Below are 24731 nucleotides of genomic sequence, written 5' to 3'. Positions count from 1 at the left end.
CAATAATATTAATTGCTCTGATTTCAACTACACCAATGAAAAAGTCATAATGACTCTACTGAAGGCAGCGGACACATATGAAGTAAAACTGCTACGAGACTGAATCGGGAGAACTATGTAATTTTGTCCTTCTGTGCACTTGTGGGACTGCCGCTGGAGTCAGCACAGGGCAAAAAATGCGTCTTTAGATATATAAGGCTTATACAGATGCAATTGGGTTGCAAAAGAATTTCAGTTCTGGCTTCAAGTTGTTTCTGGACCACTAAAAACCCAAATAATTTTCAGCACACTAAAAAAAATTTCAATCTAAATCCCTTACTTTAAACGCCCCAAAATAAGTTGCTTCTTGTGACGAATCCAGTAGCAATGGGTTTGATACCTGTATACTTATCATTTCACCAGATTTTAATTTAAAAAACCCTCCAACATTGACAGAATAAAAATGGAATTCTGAATTCCCTGACCAGTATTTGGTGCTTCCTCCCTTCATCAACACATCAGAGCGCCTTATTTTAAGGTTTGTCTTAATCATATATACCATCAGCTGAAGCCCTCTTTTAGTCAGGTTTCCTGAAGTTTCATGATGTCTAAAACAAATGTTGGCATAAAGGTAGTAAAATCCGTCTTGATTAACAATTAGTTTTCCATCACTGAATGTCATATTTGATAAGTTTGCCTGGCCTTTGTCATGATGCCAAGATGTGAGGTTCACTTTGCGAGTTCCTGAAGAGGAAAAAAAAACATAATTATTTACAAACATTTAACAAACCTCAACATTTAGAAAGCAATCTCCAGGTTTTTAGAATCAATAGCAGCTACATATATATATGCTAAAGTGAATATTAGGCAATTGTGGAAAAAAAAAAATCATAAGGCATTTCCTTTTTTCATCCTGTACTGTCACATTTGGCTTGCTATTTATAACTGCCTTCCCACCAGAACATCTGCTGGACCATGGTACAAAACACCCGCTTGGACAATAGTTTGATTATGCTACGCAATCATGCAACAAGCTCTGTATAGGAATTGCTTTCCACCTGAAACTTTATTCAAGAAGCAAATACTTGAGAGGAATTTGAAATGAAAAAATTACTAATGAAAAAACAGCAAGCCTTGTTACCAGTCTGTAACCTGGGTCTTCAAAAAATAACTAAACAAAATCTGAAAACAAGTTAAACTGATAATCCCCTCAAGAAAAAGCTTATAAAACCTTCCCATATTTTATGTTCTTGTAATAGCACACAAAGGTAAACATATTTTCATTTGAGAACACAAAAAATGGGGAAAAAGTCAGTATAATTGTGCACCTTTGGTATTACACAATAAGTTGCCCAGACTTTAGATAGCACTTCAAATATGACATAACAAACCTTTTTATGCAAAAACAATGCTTAGACTTCACCCAGTGCTTTCACATACCAGAATAAGGCTCCACGATCTGGTTTAGTCATATCCTAGGTATCTAGGATAGCGGTCCATAGCACAACTCTAGATCTTTGATAATTGTACAAACACTTATAGCTGGGCAATTATAGCTATTTGTAAGGTAAACTCAGGTTCTTTGTCTAACATCTAGAGGAAGGTCTTGGAAAAAGAGCTTTAGGAAGACAGATGTGATTATGGATGCACTGTTTTTTTTTTTTTGTTTTTTTTTTTTGCTTTCTTCTTGTATTTATGTATCTTAAGTTTCAAACTAGAAACAATATGTTGATATTCCATGCTTGGAGAAGAACAGTCCCCCTACAAATTTGTCTTAAGGTGGAGATCCACAAATTAGGAAAGAAAATTAAGATAATATTCTCTGTCTCTCCGTAGAACAACATACATGTTGGAATCAAAATACATGTATAGCAGTTACTAAGTCTGACTACCAAAAAGACAGATTAATAGAATTAACATATGTAATCAAGCATTATTGAATTACTTCTAACAGGTAAGCCTTTTCAGCCCTGCCAGCGTGATGGTGGCCTGGTAAACAGGAAGCTGTCCCTTATCTGCTAAGGTGACTGAATGCTCTGTGAAGAGAACAAAAAAGAGCTGAGAGACTGGAGATGTGTTGATTAGTTTGTTGGCTCAGCGCTGCCACTGAAAGCTAACCAGATACACAGGTACAAATGTCCCCCAGGAACTCTGGACTGAAAGGCACCTCCTGGCTACTATTCTTTGTTGAGAGAGTGATCGGTCACTGACTGGAACAGGCTCCCCAGGGAAGCGGTCACGGCACCTGCCAAGAGTTCAGGGAGTGCCTGGACAACGTTCTTAGTCATATGGTTAGTTTTAGGTAGTCCTGCAAGGAGCAGGGAGTTGGACTCAATGATCCTTATAGGTCCCTTCCAACTCAAGATATTCTATGATTCTATTAATGAGATGGTGAGAAGAGCTGGCCTGGCAGGAGGTCAGACAGGCACTGAGAGAGAAAGCATCTGAGTCTGCCTTCCCAACCTGGACACGTTTGACACTTCAGTTTGGTTTTGGTGGCAGAGTGTTAAGCAGCAGCCTGCAACATCAGCCCAAATAGCATTGCTACTACAGCACGTGTATTATGCAGAGGTTTATCACAGTATTTTCTGTTGAGAAGCACGCCCTGCAGCACACCTGCCATACTCTCTTCCACCTCCCCGGCTTCACCACCATACCATTATAGCACTCACTTCATCTCACAGCCTCTGCCTGCAGAGACAGAGGAACAGTGGGAGGAGAAGATCCAGCCAAGGCCCACAGTCATGCCCACACGGAGTAAACAGCACTGTCCTGAGAAAGCCACACAGGCCCTGACCCTTCCTGATACGCACAAGCCACTAACACCCTAAAATTTATTCAGTGTAATACAGAAGGCATAAAACACAACAGATGAGAGTTGGCCAACTTGTCCTCCTAACCACCAGCAATTTCCAGAGCACGAGACTAACTGCATTTTCTCCCTTTGAGGTACTCACAGCAGTGGGTCCGCAAAGACACCAGAAGACCTTACACCTTAGGCTGCCAGTGCATCTAAATGTCTGCTTGGAATATTCAGTACCTTACTCTCCCAACATCATAGAATCATAGAATGGTTTAGGTTGGAAAGGACCCTAAAGATCATCTAGTTCCAACTGGATGGGACAGGGACACCTCCCTCTAGACCAGCTTGCTCAAGGCCCCATCCAGCCTGGCCTTGAACAATTCCCAAAACAATCTATTCCCACCAAAATTTCCATGGCATATGGCAGGGCAGAGTGCCCTCTCCTCCAAGGGTGTATCGAGGCATGTCCTGGAACCACCAGTGCTCACAAGCGTGCTGGGGAAAAGCCCCAGGTCTATTTGATTAGTTAAAAAGATGCCTCCTGGATTTGCTTGTGCAGAAAAACATATGGGGACACAAGGACAGGGGAATTTGAAAGTTATGAGTCTTCCCTAACTGCCAAGGGCAAGCAACTTCTGCATGCAAGAGGAATACTTTAATACTAGTCCAGAACAAAAAGTTTCTGGCACTCTTCCACAAAGACCAGAGCAAAACATAGGCTGTCAAAGGCAGATCATAAATAGTTGCTCCCCTATGGCTCCAGAACAGGCAGGTAGAAATTATACAAGCAAAATCACACAGAGAAGCCATCTTCTGTGCAGTGCCTCTAAAAAATTTCTGAAAACCATCAATTAATTGGAAGTGACACTAAGATCTTAAGTCTCTTAGCCTGGAATTATTCACCTGCAAGAGATGCTGAGCTAGGGGTACCAGAGTACACCTCTGAAGCACTGGGGACAGCCGAGGAAGTTGTAGAACTTCTTGTGATGAGTGTTAAGTCTGCCAGAAATACTGCCCCAAGGAGCGTGGGCTACCTTCAAGGTAAGGAGGATAGGCAATAAACCACTGCTTGGATCAGAGGAAAGGCACTTCAGAGATATGGGACAGGAATGTACACATACAGAACAGAATAGCATACTGGCATGCTGTGACTGACTGGTGGCATACTGGGTAGTTGCTTGCCAGATTTTTATTTACCTGGCAAGTAAACTTTTTAGTTGCTACTTGATTAAGACTGGCAATTTTGAAGAAATCCTTATGGGGAATGCATGATTCTCTGCTGAAGAAGGGGGAAGAGAGAAAATAGGTGCCACAGTTGCTCATAATTGAGGTGCTGAGAGGGGCTCTGGGTGAAGTCTGGTCACGCTGTTTTGGTGTTGAGGGCAATATACATCATTCATCCACGGTGAGGTGGATGGTCACACCAAGAGATGATGGAAGATGACCATGTATGTGTTTTGAGCAGGGAATGAGCCTAGGTAACTGAGGCAGATGGGCATTTTGCCAGAGCTTTGGAAGAGGCCACAGCCAGCAGCACAGCACAAAGATGCATTCGTAGGAGTTATGCCAGGCAACCTTTAATGGCAGGAGTGAGCAGGCTCTCAGCGCTGTGGGTGGTAATACACCCGAATTTGGAGACACCAAAACAATCAGTACCTCAAAACACAGGCAAAGGAGAAAACTGGAGCATACAAGTGCCAGATAAGCTGTCCATACATCAGAAACTCTGAAATATAATCCAAGCCATGGGACAGTCAGAAATGCTGCAATATAGTATCTTCTGTGATAAAATTTACTATGAAGCCATGAAAAAAATAGCACAAGGTAATTCATGTTGACAGAGAAGGAAGAGGTCAGAGAGAAAATGAGCCAGATAACCTTCCAGACATGGTAAAAAGCATTAACAAAAAAGTGAAGATAATACACAGTTTTTCTGGTAACTGAAGACAAATCAAAACAGTGTCTTGGATATTTGTGAGCATGAACTAAGACAAATAGAAATGAGTTTCAATAAAATTAATGAATAAGAAGGAAGACGATGGGAGGGGGACAGTGCAGAAAGTAGCCCTGTGTCAATAATTTGTTTGCCTTCTAGTAGCTTTCAGGTATAAATAAAGCCTGAGGGAAGGACCAAAGCACTGTTTGCTCTGAAAAACTGCTTTGGAGGCAAAGGGCAGCCAAGCTGAACCTGTAGCTGTAAATAGCTCAGAATACTACAAGCATTTCCTTAGACAGCTAAAGGTATCAATTCACATCCCAAACGGTATATTTAACATTTAAATTTATTTCCCTTTGTGATTTTTCTCCTTTAAACTGTGACTAATTTCTGCAATCAACTTATGAAAAATTCACTGTTTTCATTTAAAACCCAGGTAGCATTTATAGTGAGCTCTGGTAAAAAGCAACCAGGAAGCATCCAGCTTTAACCTAAGGCAGCAAACCTAAAAAACACACACAACAAGCCAAACCACTATGGCTTCTGCAGCCAAATGATGGGTGGAGACACCAAGATCTAGGAAGGGTTATTTTTTCCCCTCCCTTGCACTCCCCCCAGCTGCAAAAGTCCATTTGGGGCTTGATATTATTGTGAACCAGGTAAAAGGAAAATTTTCCCTCACACACACTGCTCAGTGACCCTTCATGAAGGCTGTTCAGTGGCAAATTACTTAAAATAAAATCCTGTTTGACAATGATGAAGATTGACTTTTTTTTTTTGTTTCCTGACATTATCTATTTTGGGTCAGAGTGATGACAGTAGGGAACCTTAAAATACTAAGACCAGATCTGTCCAGACTCATGAATGGCATAAAACAATTTAGTAGTATTTCAGACATGTAGGGTAAGGAGTCAGGGGAAGAAAATAGAACTTGCCACTTGCAGTCAGAGGAAGCAGGATGGGAGAGAAAAACTCCTGGTGACCCTCAGGCAAATTCTTCATCCTTTATGCCTGTCATTAACCTCTATGCCGCCCAGCCAAGTGGATACTGCCTCATACCAGTGAGTGTGATACTAAAGTGCCTCACGACCAGTAGATTCAGGGTTCCAGTTATCCATAAGGATGCAGCCCCTCACTGCTTCAATGCCCACAAGGACTGCAGAAGCTGTGCACATGATTATCACCCTGACAATGTTCTTCCAAAGCAGACAGAAGCCATATGTGCCAGATCAGGAGGCAGTACGTCCAACTCATCACACTAGTAAGGGGTTGATCTGCTCCAAGGAGAAACAAAGCAGCTTCTTTTCACAGGTACTGCATGTCTGAGAGTTACAGCAGCCTGTGCTATTAAAAAAAAAAAAAAAAAAGAGAGCAAGCAGGAAAGCAAGAGCAACACCTCCCTTGCCATTACCCACAGATGTGTAATTTCACTCCTTAGAAGGTTAATGCAGCGATGCACAATAGTAAAAATTATCAGCTACTAGCCCTGATAAAAATACAGTTTACAGCAACACCCTCCATAGGAAGAGGTGGATTTCATGAAGTGTGACACTTACACACTCCACTTCTGTAAATATAAGTGATCTATCTCTGTGATTAGCAAATTAATTGAATCCTTCCAAAGAAAAAATGCTAAAGTAAGTTTACTGATACTGCATTTTCTACTACTGATCTATGTCAAAAGCCAAAATCTGACTGAAATAGAAGCTTGTCAAGAAGCATTTGAGCTATTAAGAAAGCTTGTAGAAGTTCTGATTCCTACCTGACAAGCTGCTAAAGCTCTCTGCTTATAAAGCTCTGGATCTTGGCAATGCCAATGCACTTGAAGGGAGAAAGAATCCTATCCCTCCAGGCAAGAAGCTAACTCCTTGTGTACAGAAGTGCTTTGTCTTTAAATAGAACAGGAGCAAGGTATTACTGTGCAGGCTGCTGAAATCTCAGATTTCAAGCCTCAACACAGCATTCCCCTTTGGTTTGGTTATATAAAACAGAAAAGCAACATACATAGCTTAATTAACAAGGAGTTCAGCACTGCAGAATGTATAAGTCTTCAGAGGAAGACGATAGTGGTGATCAATCCCCCCTCCTATCTTGAGATTCTCTACCCAAATAGCTTCAGAATAAGCTCTAGTTTACTTCTACCACACCAATGATGATTGTTGTGTTGAGAATACAGAGAGAAAAATCTCAACTGACAATGCCCCAGGGCAAAGAAGGAAACAGCACTGAGACATCTTAAAATTGCAGGAATGAATCTTTTCCCCTGGAGAGTGTTCCAAGACAGACTCATGTCTTGTTACCTCATATTGTACTAGTAAGGATATTCCCGTAGCCATCCAAAGATACCTGTGGGTAGAGAATAAGACCTCTGGCAACATAAAAGAATGCCATCCTCTTACCAGAGTGGCAGATAAAAGCCACAGGAACACTTTTTCCTTCCCCTGCTCAATAGCTCAGAAACATACTGCATCCAAGTCAACAAGTCTTGATGTGAAAAAGTCTATACCAGCCCTGCAACATAATGTATGGAATATGACAAAACCTTTCCAACATGCTATTAGCAGAAGGAAACCTTTGCTATAAATTCATATGAGAGTGCAAGGGACCCACAGGGGGCAGGGAACCAGCAGGCAAGTTATAATAATGACATTGGGACTGTAGTTCTAGGTTTTCAACACCTCAAAATGAAAAATGTGCTTTCTTTATGGCAAGTTCTTACACTGATGGGCACTTGACATGCACGTGTATTGTGTATTCATAGAAGATTCTCAGTTTCCAGATCCACCCTGAGGACAAATGCTGTCTATTTCTCTGGGTGCTGACACCCAGTACAGATGTGACTACACTTCAGCACACAAAAGGAGTGTTGCTGTGAAGGGTTGGATAGGTGGACATAAAACATTCTTGAATTTTACAACAGAAAACAACACATTTCTTCATCGGACAACAGGACTTCAAAATCTTAGACTCAGTGGAAGGGAAACATCTTCCAACCTGCAGGATCTGGATTCTGGACAATCTTTATGCTGGTATATCCTTGTATGTATGTCTGTATGTATGCATACATCTGTGTGTATATCTGTATACATATGTATAGCTGATGTCCAGGGTAAGTGAAGAACTCCAGATGGGCCTACTAGCCTAACAAAACAAACCTCAGAGGAGAGCATTCAATGCATATCTTCATTCTTCACCTGAAGACAGCAGAAAGAGGCAGGCCAAGCCCTCAAGACCTTGATCTTGAAAACCAGTCATTTGAAATGGAGGCCATTCATAACATAACAGACTGGTGTAAGACACCCGAGGCAAAGGGGAGCGATCCTCCTGCTAACATTACCCCTGCTGCTTCAGAAATCCTTTAACGCATCCAATTTGTTTTCATTATCAAAAGCCATTTCTGAAATCCAGTCTGTTGCTGGTATTGCTGAACTATTTTCATACCCTTCACTGTTTAATCATTTATAGTAGCATTGGAAGTATTCACTTAAAACTGAACTTACCAGATGGTATATTCTTATCATCAATAATGAGATGGGCAAAAGGCTGCTTCTCAGGTTTGTTTCTCTTGTACAGGTCCATTCCTAATGCCTCCATTGCAGCTAGAGATAAAAGAATAGCATTACCTCAGAAAGACAAGTTTAGTAGAACTAAAATATTTCTTATTCATAAAACAGCACCTACCTTTTTCTGGTCTTGGTGGTGCTCTTCCCATGACACGCTGGACTTCCTAAAATGAGAAAGAGACATTGCTTTGATGTTGGTTTTGGGTTTGTAGTATTGCGTATTGCAGGTAGTTTGCACAATTACAACACTCTGCATGTAGGTATATGGGGAGGTTGTTCTACCTACAATATATTCAGATGCCTGGGATACAAATTCTCGTATTTACATGATGTATAATATGAACACACAGTTTAGCTGCAATAATCAAATTACTTCCTCTGTCCAATACATCTGATAAAGGCGCATAGGAATGATGGTGTGTATGCTCACTGCACTATATTGAAGCAGCAGTGACAAGACATTTACAACCTTTCCTACTTACTGCATTTGGAGTATTTTTCTAAGTATAATGGACTGCAAAGAACACATCACACAAAACAATGGACTTTATGAACCAATTTAATTACTTGGGGTCAGAAGGTAACAAAAAGAGGCAGTTCTACACAGCCACTAGTGTATAATCTCACTAAAAACTAAGGAAAGTTAAGTTCTGAATTTCATTTGTGATGGGGTAAATGAAAACTCCCACCCCTCACACTTGACCACTAACAGGGAAGGTTGCAAGACTACAAAGCTTTACAATCAAGGCTCACTTCTAACAAGGTATGCAGGAACCAAAGGACTAAGCATCTTCCACATCTGTACTGGACCAAAGGGATTGGGTGCCAGAGTTTGGAAGTAGGCAGTCTTCAAAACTGCAGATGAATTTTAACATGAATGAAACCCATATTACCCAAAACTAAGAACAGGACAAGTAATAGACATCAGGCACCACAAAAAGCCTTTCTTTTCATAATCCACACCTGTTTTCCTCTTGAGAAAACACAAACAGCAGTTTTCAAAAAACCTAAGCAGCTTGTTCCTGTTACAAGCCTGGACTGAGTCTTGGTAAAATACTAGGTTTAGTCCCCAGTTGTGTCACCTCTTCCCCCATGACTCTCTTCATCTTTGTTTTCTAAAAAAACAGGGGTAATATTCTACTTGCTATTCAGAATACCTCATACCACATAGCCATCAAGAAGATGTTTAGTAAAATGAAACATTTTACTGAAGATAACAAATCATATCTCATCTTTGAAACCTAAGAATGGTCCTTTGTCATGTCACACCTACTGCTGTTTGTCTGATTCAATATGCAATACGCTTGAGATTTGGCCACATCAGCAATGTTCCACTGCGCTCTCAATCACTGTGGTATTTTAGAATTTGAAGTCCTGCTTTGAAAACACCTAAATTCCTGCTTTTATGTAATTTTGCAGCCGCAGTGAAAACTAACGCCTTAGCTGGTGCATTTATTACTCTCACTTTCCCCTTTCAGTAGGTGTTTAAATGTTAGACCGAAATGAAAAGCCACAGCAGAATGGAAGTTGTAGTATGACTATCAAAGCATAACACTTCAGCAGAGATATGCTGATTTTGTAGATAAGAATCATTAAGATACTTTCTGCTGTAGAGACGAGAAGAAAAGCAGAAGAATCACAACTTCAAAAGAAGCAAAACTCATGTCCACCTCCCCCATTTACATTCACTTCCCCTCTCTGATCTTCATACTTCAATGTCAGTTCTAGAAGCATGAGAATGAAGCTCAGTTCTAGGAGCTGCACACCAGCATCAGCCTCTAGCCATGCTTGAGCTCTTTAACTTCATCAGAAGCAGGAAGACAACAAAAAAATTCCAAGTACTAGATACTGCAAAAAGTGACAAAAGTCTCTGAAGAGAAGAGGACATAAAGTAAAAGACTGGGAGACGGATCACACTCTCAGAGACTACTGCACCACATCTGCTCCCAATCCTTTCCCTAGAAAGGGGAGACTCCTTTGTTTTCTTGTTTTCTTAATGGAAACTTCTCAGATCTGGAGTCTGCTTTCATATCCTTTCCTTCTGGGGGATGTGGTAAGGTAGAGAGCGTGGAGAGCCTACTGGGCAGATCCAAAAAGAGCTACGTACATTTTAATCTCCTGTTATCTAAATTGGTACTAAAAAAAATCCCATGGTTGGTAACTGCACAGCCCTTGAAGTCCCTCCCTGAACTGGCCAGTCGCTATCCTCCTCTTAAACTACATTTTTTTCCTCTGGAGTATAGAGTTCTGCTTCTGCACGTTTCCAAAGATGCTTCAGCTTGAGCAGCTGGGTACCTCATCACCTTCTGAGATCTAGCAGCGTGACTCAGCTTATCTTCCATGCGGACAGGCTGGGGTCCTCATGAAAGGCAGTCTGAGCTGCTGTCTTTCTAACTGTTGGTGGTGCTGTTCATCTGCAACATCACCACTTGGTAAGCAAAACAGCTACCCAGGAAGACTTGGGCCCACAACTCTCCTTGTCCTGATGGTCTTGAGCCTACTTTCCTGTTTCCTAGGAGCATTTCTCTCCGGCAGAAACACTCTCCTGTACTCCTCTTGAAGCTATGCTACTATGCAATTAGGAATAGAAATGTCATTACAACAAAAGGGAGATTATAAGCGTGAGCCCAACGCCAACACACTGAAAAGAGCTGGAGACTGGCTCATGTTCATTGACTCTTCCAAATGCTTGTCACTGGATTAGGAGTGGCAAGCCTGTGGCCAGCAAACAGAAATCCTCCATCAGCTGAATTCTCCCAACACTCGACTACTGTCAAGTCCTTTACTCAATTCTGACCAGCCCCACAAAATTTTGACATTGGTTTCTGTTCTGTTGCCTAGGCTTCCAGAAGGAAGCTGAAAACACATGAGCTACTCCCTAGACAACAGAGACAGAGCTGTGGGTTTCCTCCTGAAGGATATGTAGTTCAACACTTATCTTGATTTTTTTTTTCACTTCATGTTTCTGAAGTTTCAAGGTGCTGATACACAACCTACCTTAGAAAAGCATTTTAGCATGTACTGACTTCTAACCCTGAAGGCCTCAAGGACCACATTTTTCAGTGGATGTCTGAAGATACCCAGATATCTAAAGATGGCCTTCTAGTGGGATTATAATTCCTTGCACTAAGGATACCAGGGGATTTTTAAGAGCTAGGATTTTCCAAACCTTTAAAGTATCAACTACACTCTTTAGCACCTGAATGTCTTTAAGCATCTCATACCTAATGACAATGTACACTACCATTAAGAAAGCAGGAACAGCTCAACAGAACCTGTCACTAAGACACTGCTATAACAGCATGCGAACTGCTGACAAAATATTACCAGTGACTTCTCTTACGGCTTCCACCCACAGAACCATGTGCACTACCAAGCTGTTGAGCTATTTTTAGAAAAACTCTACACAAAAATCACACCACTCTCTTAGTCTTATGATAAGCTGCACTTGTACACCTTCGCATCATTTGCTTGCTGCCCACCAAGTCAGCTCTGCTGGCCTGCTTCCCACATTCCAACCTCCTTCATACAGCCGCTGTTTAAACAACAGACAAGCAGCCAGTCACAAAAATGAAAAATGTGTCTTCTTTCATTGAAAAAAAATTTAGACGCCATTGGGAAGCTGCAAAACTTTCACATTTTAAAAGCTAAAAATCATGCTTTAAGTGCCTGGAAAGTTGGGAACTGCTTTTTCCTCATCCACAGCAAGCTGCAGGTTTTAACCCTTAGCATCTTTGAAACAAAAACAACTCTTGCTCTTAAAGTTATGACCAATATCGAGGATGCAGAGACAAGGCTACATTTGAACACGTGACACTTGTGGATTGTTTTTCCTCTCCTTTGGCTTTTACAATATCTCAGTATCTACTTTGAGCATCTCTAAGTAGCCTTTTGAGACCAATCAGAAGAGACCCCCTCTGGACATTCATGTATTGCTTCAGCTTTGATCTTAAAGCTCCTTTATGCAGTTGTTTCTTCTACTACCTGAATGCTTTAAAACCAGCTAATACCAGGAAGAAGTATCTGATTATCTTGCTGGAAACTCAGCAATTTGAAGAATGCTAATCAGAAAGGAAGTGAAATAGAACGTACATGAACCAATACTCATCAGAAGATAGTTTAGAGATCAGCACTACAACCTCTATCCAAATGAGTAGTCTATTGTCTGCAGAAAAGAAAAAGACATGTAAGATTGTAAGATGGAAACTGAAATTTTAGCAACTTACAGCAATCACTCATGAAACCTTGACTTTGTTGTCCATAATTATGTGAACTTCAAATGTCTGCTAAGTATAGAGATCTCTTTATAAGTGCTGCGCTGGAGGTGTAGCAAAGTACTCTGTTGCCATGTGGGAGACTAGTTTACGCCTGAACTCCCCAAGCTGCTAGAAGCTGGGAGCTTTGCCAAGAAAAGTTACTTATGAATTGACCCAAGGTATGTTTGCAGTCCTTTCTACTTCAGGCTCATAACAGACTTCATAAGAACTGTGGTTAGTGCGTCTGGACTGCCAAAAGGTTTTTAAGGTTACATGCAAAAAAATTGAGCAAACAGGCTAGGAAAGCATATCATTTGTCTCATTTAAAGTTTATATGCAATACAGGTAAGCTGCTCCCTAAGTGGTATTTTTATCCTGGAATGTTAAGGAGTTCACCGCTAGATTTTGATTAAAATAAAATTTGTAATTATTATTTTTTCAGAAGATAAATGTTTCTAGACCTGACCTTGCAGCCCTATTACACTGGTTTTCATAACAGCACTTTCATTTTCAATGTCAATGTCAATCCCTGCTTTAGATTTAAGCACCAGGTCTACAGGTGTGCAAAGAAAACAGATGAGAACCAGCACAGTAAGCTAAAAGCTGTAACCAGACCATAAACCTGAGCAAAAGCAAGTTGTCTATTTTCATTTCCTGAACAGCTTGAATCGCAAAAGACAAAATATTGAAAAAGTCACAACATTTAAACGGTATTTTAAAGTGTTCCATTTCAGTTACTCAGCATGCTGCCAATTCAAATAAAGATACCGGTTCTTACGAGACACACTGGTTAGATTCTCCTTCAGGAAAGTGAAGAAAGTACCAACAACAGGAAACTTATTTCAAGTCATGTTAGCTGTATTCCCACACATGAAGGATTAGCACAACTGGAAGTTAAGATTCAGCTGCATCCCTGAAACTGCATCTGCTTCATTGTAGCAGAACCAACCAAAAGTAGAGTTTACAGAACATGATAAAGTATAGTTTTGCCTTAACACTGTTTCTTTCACTTCTCTGATATACCTAAAAGATGCAAATGTAGGCCCAGGCAAGCATTTTCCTATTTTTCTCAGCGTCATCAATACATGATGACAAAGCATCTAGAACACTGACCCAGCTGCTTAATACATTCTGTTGCATTCAAAGGAAATTCAGAGTCTGATTACTTTGGCAAGTTAAATTTTATTGTTCTCAAACTAATGGTCATCAGCCAAAAACAAGTTATCCCTACTCACTACTTATCTTGGCCACGGACATTGCAGCATTTAACCTCCATCCAGAATGGCAGGATATGCAGCCTCAGCTAAAGCCAGTGCCTTTGTTGAGAAACCAGCAGCGAATGACCAGAATGCAGGGCTTCCCATTCGCTTACTGTAACACGCTCCTTAATCTGTCATGGGAGCTGCATGAACGAGCAGTCTAGTACCAGCACAAAGAGCACAGAAGTAGGCACAGTGTAAAACAGTTTATAAAATGCTAGAAGATAGAACTAATCCTACAGAACTGACTTTTTTTCCTTACGCTTTTCAAGGAGGTGGGCTAGCAAATGGGACAAGACATGAACTCCTAGGCTTCTTTTCAGTTTTGCTCACAAAAAGATCTGTCACTCAGGGTACTCCATTAAAAGCAAGCATTAGCAGAATTAAAGTACCATATAATTAACTCAAGTACAATTCACTCTGTAAAGTGTATGAGTTCAGTTCAAATCTAATGTAGTATCCTTTATGAAAAACTGACAATGTTATGCAGATGTGAAGTAGTAGTAATGGATCTGGTAAGCCAGGAAAATCAAATACCATAGCAGCCATTCAGCTTTTAAACAGCCCATAATTAGCACTAAACACAATCATGAACACGCAAAGATATCAAAGGCAGTAACTGCAGCAGGAGGCGATTGTGACAAATATTTAGCTTGCCTAGGCTTCTTCATTAGGGCTGACTTCTTTAGCTGACTACTTGAGTTATTTGTGTTTGGAAACAAGCTGTCATTCTCAACCACTGGGCAAAGACTGCCTGGTTATCATGCTATGACAGAGTAGGTCTGCTGCTGCTGTGGGAACGGTCTGCACAGAACAGAGAACCGGCAAAGTGAGCTAAAGAAGAAAAAGGAGATACTATCCCTCAATTCTGGGTTGCAGAAAGAATAAGAAACAAGAGCAAACGTTATCTCCTCTGTCTTTCAGGCAATATTTTGCTTGTTGACGACACTGGCTTGGAAGAATCTTGTCAGAAACAGAGTCAGGAAGATTGCTTTGAAAAAAACATGGAATTGTCCTTTCTTATGAAGTGTTGGCAAACCTATACAAATATTAGGATAAATGACTACCTTTCAGGCCCATCCAAATTTCAGAATAGCCAACCAACTAACTGCAATCATAGTTTTCTCAGTGCAACTTTAAATCTTCCTTTCTTAAAAAAAAAACCATGCTTGAATACACAATTGATTAACCACTACCAGGTTCATGAGCAAACAGGGTATGACCTTGGATGCAACTTCAGGTGTTATCTGAACACCAGAAAATACTTTCTAAAACTTACCTCTGAATATAGACATTGGAAGATTTGTTGTAAATTCAACAGGAGCACAACAAAAGACCACGCAGTCTGTCTGCAACTTACCTTCTGCACAGCTCTTTGGAGACCCTGTCTCATGCTTCTACATGATTCTGGCATTAACTTCGCTTCTTGACTTTCAAAGGATGTATCATGCAAATCTGTATTTTCTTGATGTCCAAAAAGCGTTCTGACACAGTGAGCATGTTCTTTTGAAATTCTAGTAGGGTCCATCTGAAACAAAAATATAAGCACAACAACAGTTTTAAGTGTCTGTCCAAGAGACATTAAGAGCATTTAAGTCAGGGAGAATTTTCAACCATCATCAGAGCCTTGGATTCTCAGTCACTAACAGGAGATAAGAATTCTGTCAGGTTTTTCTTATAGTCCTGTCTTTGATTTGGTAGAATCTCCATGAATTAAAGATCCTTAAAAGGAAATATTTTAGGTACGATGAAGAGGTGTTTCCTGATAAAGCTTCATCCTACTGAAAAATTTCTGAATATATTTAATTTGCTCTTTCTTCAAATTAAAAGTTATAACAAAAAGGTAATTTTCTGCATCTATATATTGCATGGCATAAAAAAAAATAAAAATAATAATAATAAAAAAAAGAATTCTTCACGGTGAGGGTGACAGAGCCTTGGAACAGGCTGCCCAGGGAGGTTGTGGAGTCCCCTTCTTTGGAGATTTTCAAGACCCACCTGGATGCAGTCCTGAGTAACATGCTCTGACATGCTCTAGGCAATCCTGCTTCAGCAGGGGAGTTGGACTAGATGATTTCTATGGTCCCTTCCAACTCTAAAAATTCAGTGAAATTCAGTGAAATCTAAAAGTCTGGCACCTACCTAAGTTTATTATCTACATTTTCATTGTAAGCAATTAAGAGAGAAAAAGTTCTCCACTTAGAGGTTTATTTCATCCAACAAGCATGAGAGCAGAATGAATTATCTTCTGGAGCTGCCTAGTTTATTAGCTTGGACTGGATATCTGACTTTCAAAAGTTAAAGATAAATCCCACTCTTACAGTAGAATCAATAATCCTGAATTTCATTTTTTGACCACTCAGCACAAAATCACAATTATTTTAGCAGGCAACATACACAGCCATCCTATCGTAAAAACTGCAGTTTGCAAGATGACACACAAATGCCAACTAGATGAACTTGGGGAAAGTATGTACAACATCTAGCACATCATTTTCAAGAGAAACAGAAGAACAGAAGCTAATTATCACTGAAACTATTTTGTAGGCAAGAGATATTGGTGCCCGAAACAGCCACCAAGTAAGACAGACCAAAATATGATAAAACTGTATTACGAAACACCTCTGCTTCAATGGGACAAAGACCAGTAAATCTAGAATATCTGCGAGATATTTTTAGCAACCAGCCTTTGTGATTGAATCAAATATATTTTTAAACTGTAAATTTAGAATACTCTTGAATTATCAGCTAGATAAATTGGAAGGATATTCCAAAGATTAGGACTGTGACTTGGCAGAGTTTGATTGCATAAACATTATTTAAACCATTTCACCCTCTCTCCCACACTCCATATACTTTACACTCAAGAGATAATGGTTAATATCTTTCAGAAATGGCCTAAGACTCTCAGCAACTGTTCTCAACTGGTATTTATTACACTTTTAATTCAGGCTTGAAGAAGGGTTTGTGCACTCAAAACCTTGTCTAAGTTCTCTGTCTGTACCAGCTGGTCTAATAAAGAACATTTACTTCTATCATACTTCTATCATATTCTGCATAAGGTGGAAGGAACAATTTTATCTGAGAATGACAAAGGGTAATACATTATTTGTAATCATGATCAGGGAATGCCAAGACATTACGGACAGTGCCTAACCAGTATTAAGTTTCCTTTAACACAGCACTGAACAAAATAGATCATCAAAAGGAAGTTTTGCAGAATAGAAGAGATGCAGAGTGAATCAAACGTTATATCATTTGCTCACATGAACTGCCTAACCCCCCAAAAGAACAAAGCTAACTTAAAAGCGTAAGGTTAAGATTATAAAGGTGAATTTAAGTCTACACCAGCCAGGCAGCCATCCAACAGGCACACACTGCAGAGAAACATTTGTTGCACAGATGGCAACGCCAAATGCTGCCTCATCAACCACCATACTTCTGCTGAAGTCTCCAGATGAGAGATGTTTCCCTGATTTCCCTCAGAACAACATCAGCCCCTGTAACCAGGTTTAGCTGTCTTGGCTACCCCTGCAGATTTGGAACGAAATAGGTCAGAATCATAGAATGGTTCAGGTTGGAAGGGACCTTAAAGATCGAGTTCCAACCCCCCTGCCCTGGGCAGGGACACCTCCCACTAGACCATGTTGCTCAAGTTTCACCTGAAGATCAGAAGATGCCACGGCTTTGAGCAGAGGGGTAGAGACGTGTTACAGAATGGCTTGGAGGCAGTAATATGTTCCTGGGGTGGCCTGACACAGCTGAATCCAAAAGAAAATCTGTGTATAGCCATTACAGCTCTATGAATAAAGCACTAAAAAAGTACACTAATGACTTCTGGAGTCAGCTAGTGCAGTGCAGCCCCATTAACTGTTTCAGCTGATCTAAACCAGCACCTCTGCATGCTCACCTTCTTCACCACAAAATTGCATTCCTGGTTCTCAACCTCCTCTTCTAAATCAATAACCTGTGAGGAATTTTTGCTGATCTAATTTCCCGAAAGACTAGAACCCTGAAACCAAGTCACTTCTGGTATCAGAAAAGCATCAGAGCCAGTACAGCACAGGAATGAAAGAGAATATTGGAGACTGTTAGAGACTTGAGGGAATGAGGGTCTTCAACAGGATCTGCATGTCTCTTCCCCCCTCCACACACACCACAGGATAGAAGATAGAAAGCCACAGCAAATAACTGCCAGTAGATGCTCATTTTTATCAGTAATACTACCAGTGAGAGACTATTACCCCGGTTTTGGATTTATTTAAACACATCTTCTGACAAGTAGACAAGAAAACCAGGCTTCACAACACGAAGATCATGAAATTTGTAAAAGCCTGAGTGTCCAGCATGACAAATCATGCGCAGCGTAGACTTACAGCTATCACCCATCAGCAATCGGTCAAACGTGTCACAGAACACTGGGCTAGAACAGTAACAGCACATTTGTACAGCAGCACGTACTCGGATTATAGTTTATCCGCTGAAGGCTTAAGACAGAAAACCAACATCTCCACACCCACAGTGGGAAGACTGAAGGCCTAATGGAAACACTGTAACTGATAGTTTCGGCAACTTAAAGCTGTGCAGCCCATTCTGACAAACTGCAAGGCTCTAGAGATTCGGTGGTTGATAAAGTGAAGCTGTGATCTTGGGACTAGCTAACCTGCCTGATTGTCCTTGCCTTTTTCAAAGAATACCTAGTCTTTGCCACATTTAACCATGAAAATTAGCTCACTTGCCTGAAAAGGCATTCTCAGAAATCCTGCATCTTCTATCCATATAAAGAACGTGTACTGAACTGCCGGGTCTGTAAAAAGGCATTACCGAGCACCAAGACCAAAGCTGCTGGCAAGAAGTGACGTGCAGAAAAACTTCCAAGTTTGCGCATTTTGAGAAGAACTTCTAAAGAGCCAGAAGAAATACCAGAATGGCCTACAGGAATCAGCCAGCTGGTTTGCCAGGCACAGAAGGTGAGCCTTTGAATAAAAGAGACATTCAGCATGAAGTCCTAAATATTTAATACCTGGAAGAAACCTCTAGATGCAACCAAAAATAACAGAGAAAGCTTTTAACACATTAAGTAAGCTAAAGACCCTAGAGGTTTTAACCTATTTAAATAGAGGAGTAGTGTCCAGCTTATGTTTCCTATGTTACTGTTGTGTATATCATCCATGTCTGACCTTGGAATCAGATCAAATTTTTCGGTGCCCCTTGATTTTCAGCATCTCTGATCGTTTAGCTGCATCTCTGGGCTCCTTTCACCTAAATCAGGGCAGCCAAAATGAATTCTGGCATTGTGAGTGCGACCAGATGAATTTACAGAATTAAGAAACAATTTTCTGATGTTCGAAAGATCCATTTTGATTTTTAAAGATATAATACATTCCAGCCAACTTTACCTATTAAATGTTGCCTCAATTATGCAACATTACAGTATCACATTCTGTACTTAATCCTTACAATAAATGTTTACCATTTATACCTGTACTTATTTTCAAACTTAAAACAACTTCCAGATTATCAAGTATCACTTCGCATTCCACGATCTTTCTTAACCACCAAGAAGGGCTTCTTCCAGGCTTCCAAAAAGTGCTAACAACCCCCAGCAAGCTGTTTTCTGTTAGCCACTGCTCTAGCACGCACACAAAACTTTATCTAAAGTCTGAAAGGTGACTGTTTAAAAACATATTTCATTAAAGTCAGGGTTCCACAAATGCATGGAATGACAGTAAAAATCTGTCATCCAGGTACCCAAGGGTGAATTCTCCAGTATGGTATGATACTTAACATTTGTATAGACTTTTTTTTTTAATGGGAAAAATGGTTAAGTTTGGATTCCAGGTTAAACTATTTGAGTTAGACATCTAGCCCCCACATCTGGACTGAGCACTTCCAGCTTGTTCCACTGCCCTCCAGTTCAGTCAGTGTTAACCCAAATTCCTACTCTTTTATGATCTAAGTACTTTAAGAAAATGGGCCAGAGAGAAAAGTTTAAAAGCTAAGCTTTTGGAGATTATACTGTAGCATTTACTAGTGAATGTCAAATAAAATACCTCGCTCTCTCACCTTGTACTGTGCATGAGTATCTATTACGTGATGATCTCCAGCTGCTTTGAGTATCTAACTGAATTTTCAAGGCATTTTCATTGATCACGAGCAAATATTCCTCATGAAGTGTAAGCAAAATAAACATCTAAGACTAATACATTTTGTTAGTGTTTAATTTCTTGGATTCAGTACATTGCACAAGATGGTCCAAAAAGAAAAGCCAGAATAATGTTTTTACATTTTGGAACACTATGAGCAGAATATTGGCAAAATTAAATTTTTAGCTTTTTCTTTCTTTTAGATATACCAGCTCATTGTCTCATTTCCATTGCACTGCATTATTTCTTGGCCACAAACATGTGTTTACCCGTGAAAATCTAGTGTCAGTCTTAGTTATGTGTCTTGTGAAATTCCAAACGCTCAAGCCACAAAATAAACAAAACTAAGGAAAAACCAAAACCTCAACTATTGTCTCAGCTCATATTGTGTCATGATCCAGCCCAAATGATTTTATGCAAATACAGATAAAATGTGTATGGTAAAACTGAGTCAGAGTTTACTCAGCCTCTTCAGTAGACTTTGAAAGAGCTTGTAAGATGTATAATTTTTATTATCAGCCTACACAGACAAATCTTGCTAATTCACATTTGGTTAATTCACCAATCAATCCTAATCTTTTGGTGCACAGCTTCTACTGTTAATTACTCATTATTTTAACAAAATACACCATAATACTTAAGTTATGTTATTAAAGTACAAATTTAGATAGCTGTAATTTGTACTGAAAAGTACAAATTGAGATAGCTTAATACAACTAAATTTCACAGCAATCTTTTCAAGAGAAAGAGGTCAAATCACACCCTATATAAATAAAACAATCTGCAAGACAGGTAAATAAGACTTAATTTCTGCAGGAAGATTTTTCCATCTATTTTATTTTACAATAAGAAATTGGTGAACAAATATGGATTAATGTATCTTATTACTGTGAATTATGTACTTACTTCAAAAGTATACTTATTATTCTATTTTTCAGTGATGGCAAAGACGACATTTTCTCCATTAGAAATTTTTCAGGCAATGACTTCAGTCAAGTCTACATCTAGCTAAAACGTCTCTTTTAGATGTTTCGGAAGTTCAAGTTTACCAAGGACTCCATCCAACAGCATTACTCCAAATCTACAGGAACAAGAAACTGGCAAGAGAATTAAGCTGCCAAATGCAGAATTACACCCAGACTATGTAATTTTTTAAATCAAGGAAGCAGAAGAAAAATAGTCATTATGGTAAGAAAGCTCTTTTTACCCTTTGTGAGGCATATGCGAGGCACTGACATGAACCTACCAGAAAGAGTCCTTAATAAGGGGGGATAAAGAGAATGAAAAAAGAGCATTTTCAAAAAGTATACATTGATTAGTAGGCTAGAGAGCCACTGCAATCAAAACAACTAATCAAAGTATCACTGTGCATTTCTAGGAGCTATGTTTTGACAAAGATGTCTTTTTGAGTTCATGCAGACCTGGAGCGAAAAACATTTCTATGCCACAAGCTGAAGTAAGCATTAATTTATTTCACTGTCAAGCAAAGAAGTAGCTGTAAGCTACTTTATAATGAGTTCCAGAAATTAAATGTCACTCTTCTGAAGTATACAGGACATGATTAACTAAGTACTGTATTGCTGTTCCATTTTATTTTCGTAAAAACGGCAAATGCAATGCCATTGTTGGTAAGAAAATATGAATCAGTCTGCATAATAAATGATCAGCAGTGTTACTGTATATCTGATAGTCATTCATCTATTTAAGTGGGTATACGTTTATGCAACATCTGGTTTCGGAGTGCACTGTGTTAAGAAATCCACTCTGCTACATCAAGATCAAGCACATCTACCTAGAAAGTAAACCGAAAGAAACAGGCTTCCACTCCCCACTGACTTCAAATGAAAAGGTTGCTCAACAGAAGTACCACTTCCATGAAGGCAGAGAGACCCATATTAACAGAATTAATTAGCATGCGATGAAAAAGCCGAGCAGAAAGCTAACACCTTAGCTCTGAGAAGCAGCCCCCCACTTCCTCTGAGAGGGCTCAGCCCCGCGGGGTGAGACACCCGGCAGTGAGTGAATCCAGCCAGACGAGCCGTTTCCAAGAAGCGGGCTCCTCTTCTCTCTGAAACCCTAACCGCTCGTCACCTCATCTCCACCCGCAGCGATAGATAACTCCCCCGTGCTCCTTCCTACGTGCATCCCTGCCTCTTCTGAAGCATCCCCCTGGCCAGCTTGTGGCCTGGCAGGTGAGGGATGGTTCTCTCTCAGAAATGAGCTCCTGAGCTAAGAGAGGGCACCTCTGGCTGATGCCCACGAAGGCACGGACACCGCTGTGCCGCCTGAAGGACAAACAATCCCATGGGGTATTGTGCGGTGGGTTTCCCCCCCCCTGCCCTTCAAGGCGCTTCTCTCTCTGGTGAAACATTTATGGCAGCCAAAGACCTCAGCCACATCAAACCGCTCTCTGGTAAAGAACTAAAAGCTGATCGTTAAAAACCAAAGCCCCTCAAGACTTTAAGGTGAAAGATGGCTAAGCTGCTTCATGAGTCGGGGACTTCTCACATCCGACCTCGCTGAGAAACCCTCTGTATGCCCCATTAGGCCACACCACAACCTCCAACGCCTCAGGCCGAGCAGCTCCAGCGACGAGGGGATAGCACAGGCCGGGCAGGGTCCCGGCAGCCCTCCAGCCCGACCTCCTCTCAAAGCTGGGCCAACTTCAGAGCCAGAAAAAAAGCTGCTCTCCGCCCTTTCTTTATTTTTTTTTTTTTTTTGTTACTAATCTCCCCAATCCCAACGACGCCAGGACCTTACGAAAGGTGCGAGGCGGCCGCTCCCTCACAGCGCGGCTGCCGGCGCCCGACGCCAAAGGCGGGAAAGGAGCCGCGCCGATTCCCCCCACCCCCCCTCACCCCCCTCACGCCGCCTCCGGGCGCCAGCAGAGCTGCCGCTTACCTGAGCTCGGAAGTAGAGGAAGAGGGCGACGCTGCAGACCACCTGCCCCAGCCCCAGGAGGACGAGGGCGGCGAGGAGGGAGCGGGAGGCGGGCGGCGGGTGGGCCGGCAGCGCCGGCGGCGGCGGTGGTGGCGGCGGCGGGGTGCTGTCGTGGGCGGCGCCGCTGCCCAGCTCCTCCGAGCCGCGCAAGTACTTGGTGTAGTCTCGGCTGGCGCGCCGCATGGCGCCGCGGGCAGCTCCGCACCGCTCGGACGGCTCCACAGGCGGCTCGACGGAGCTCCCTAACCTCGGCAAACAACCCCGCCGCCCCGGCCGGGCACCTCTTTATAAACTGGGCGGCCAATCAGCCCCGGGCGGCGTGCCTCTGGTCCCCCTCTCCCCTCCTCCCCGCCGCCACACACAACACCCACCGCCCCCTCCTCGCCTCCGCTTCCCGAGAAGAGGCCGGCCCCCGCCGGCCTGGAGGGTCGGGTCGGGTCGGGCCCGCCCCTGCCCCCGAAGCCCCGGCCCCCAACGCCGGGCCGGTCGCCCGGCGATGGCGGTTAGCGCTGCTCCTCCTCCTCCACCTCCTCCTCCTCCTCATCGCCTCCCCTCCACCGTGAGGGAACAAAAGTACAGGCGGCCCCGCCGCGGCCGGCTCCTACCGGCCCGCCGTCCCCTCGCCCCCTCCTCACCTTCGCCCCGCTGGGGTTTGTGATCACCCGGCAGCTGAGACCTCTCTCAGCCCACGGCCGTGTCTAGAGGGGCCTTTTCCCCAAAATCCTGGGGGACCTGGAAGTGGTGAGCACCCAGGGTGGGCCCTCCCAGTTGTGCCCTGGCCCCTTTGGTGGGTCCAGGTCCTCAGGGGACCAAAGGCCTGTCAACCCCTCCATGCCCGGTCTCCCTCCTTGCTTGGGCCAGGCTAAAATGAGCACAAATGGCGCTGAACTTGCGCTGCCCAAAACAGGCAACATAGCTCAGAGCCTTTTGAAAGACTCTGGGGTAAAGAAATGGCAGAAAGCTGTGGTGGCAACTGGGTCCCAGTGAAACCAGACCAGGGCCTCCCCATCTCCCCTCACGCAGGTGGTCTCCTACAGGGGCATTTCCAAACGCTTGGTTAGGAACAACACCTTCCTGCGCTCCCCACGCCTCGGCTTGCATGCAATACTGAAACCCATTCCTCATGCAGTCATGCTACGGCTTGTAGGCACTTTCTTTCTCATCATTCTCTGGGGGTCCCATTTAGGTCAAGTCTCCCCTTCATATACTTGCTCGTTTAGAGTTTGTCTATTCATAGTCTTTCCCGCCTCCATGTAGTCTTTCCTCCCTCTGTACTTCCGCTTATCAGTTTATCTACATGTTTGGAGATATGTCTATCTCCTTGGCAAATCCATCTTATGTGCCTGACTTGCCAGTTCGTGGGAAGCGTTCTCCTAAATTCTGTGAAAGTGCGTGTAGCAAAGGCAGTGCAGATCTATTAGATCGGCAGCCCTGTAAAAGTCAGTGGGGAAATGGTCCAGACAGAAAAGAGAGTTGAAGTCCAGCTCAGGCTTTGAAGAAGATGGGAGAATGATACAGATCCATGTATGTCACTTTGACTGTAGAAAAACAGTCTAATTTTCAACTCTTGATACATGACAGAATATCCTGTTTAAGTCTGCCTAAGCTAAGAAAATGAGGAACTTCCCAAAGAGGTTGACTGAACCAGACATGATTACATGCACCAACAAATTAAAGGAAACTGTCTGCAATACACCAAACCACCATGCAACAAATTACTACCAAAATAAGCTGATATCATTTAACACCAGACCCAAATAATGCAATACCTGTTACTTCACCATCAGTGAGGCGCATCTGAGAAATGAGGGTGAGAGCACCTGCTTCCCAACATCACCCACCAGGAAGT

General features: G+C 42.0%; 1 protein-coding gene across 2 annotated transcripts; it reads right to left on the bottom strand.

Moving 5' to 3' along the window:
- Window positions 1-301: 301 nt before the first annotated feature.
- On the bottom strand, window positions 302-23065 carry TNFSF11 (TNF superfamily member 11). 2 transcript variants are annotated; one of them, XM_074156097.1, is made up of 5 exons: window positions 22844-23065; window positions 15157-15324; window positions 8400-8445; window positions 8219-8317; window positions 302-723 (listed from the first exon to the last, which is right to left on the bottom strand). In XM_074156097.1, exons 1-5 carry the CDS (start codon window positions 23063-23065, stop codon window positions 302-304), a joined length of 957 nt encoding a protein of 318 aa, XP_074012198.1. The 2 variants fall into 2 exon arrangements, with proteins under 2 accessions (XP_074012198.1, XP_074012206.1); XM_074156105.1 differs by lacking the exon at window positions 22844-23065 and adding an exon at window positions 17707-17739.
- Window positions 23066-24731: the final 1666 nt, after the last annotated feature.

Source organism: Numenius arquata, chromosome 1 (assembly GCF_964106895.1).
Source record: "Numenius arquata chromosome 1, bNumArq3.hap1.1, whole genome shotgun sequence".
NCBI lineage: Eukaryota > Metazoa > Chordata > Aves > Charadriiformes > Scolopacidae > Numenius > Numenius arquata.
Note: the sequence above shows the minus strand (reverse complement) of the source record. Positions and strands in the feature narration are given on the sequence as shown.

Excerpts from the sequence above, each read along its gene's own strand:
- TNFSF11 (XM_074156097.1), bottom strand. The coding sequence starts at position 23,065 with ATGCGGCGCGCCAGCCGAGACTACACCAAGTACTTGCGCGGCTCGGAG. Across the intron at positions 15,325-22,843 it reads TCCTCTACTTCCGAGCTCAG|ATGGACCCTACTAGAATTTC; the intron begins GTAAGCGGCAGC and ends TTTTTGTTTCAG. Across the intron at positions 8,318-8,399 it reads ACCACCAAGACCAGAAAAAG|CTGCAATGGAGGCATTAGGA; the intron begins GTAGGTGCTGTT and ends TTTTATCTCTAG.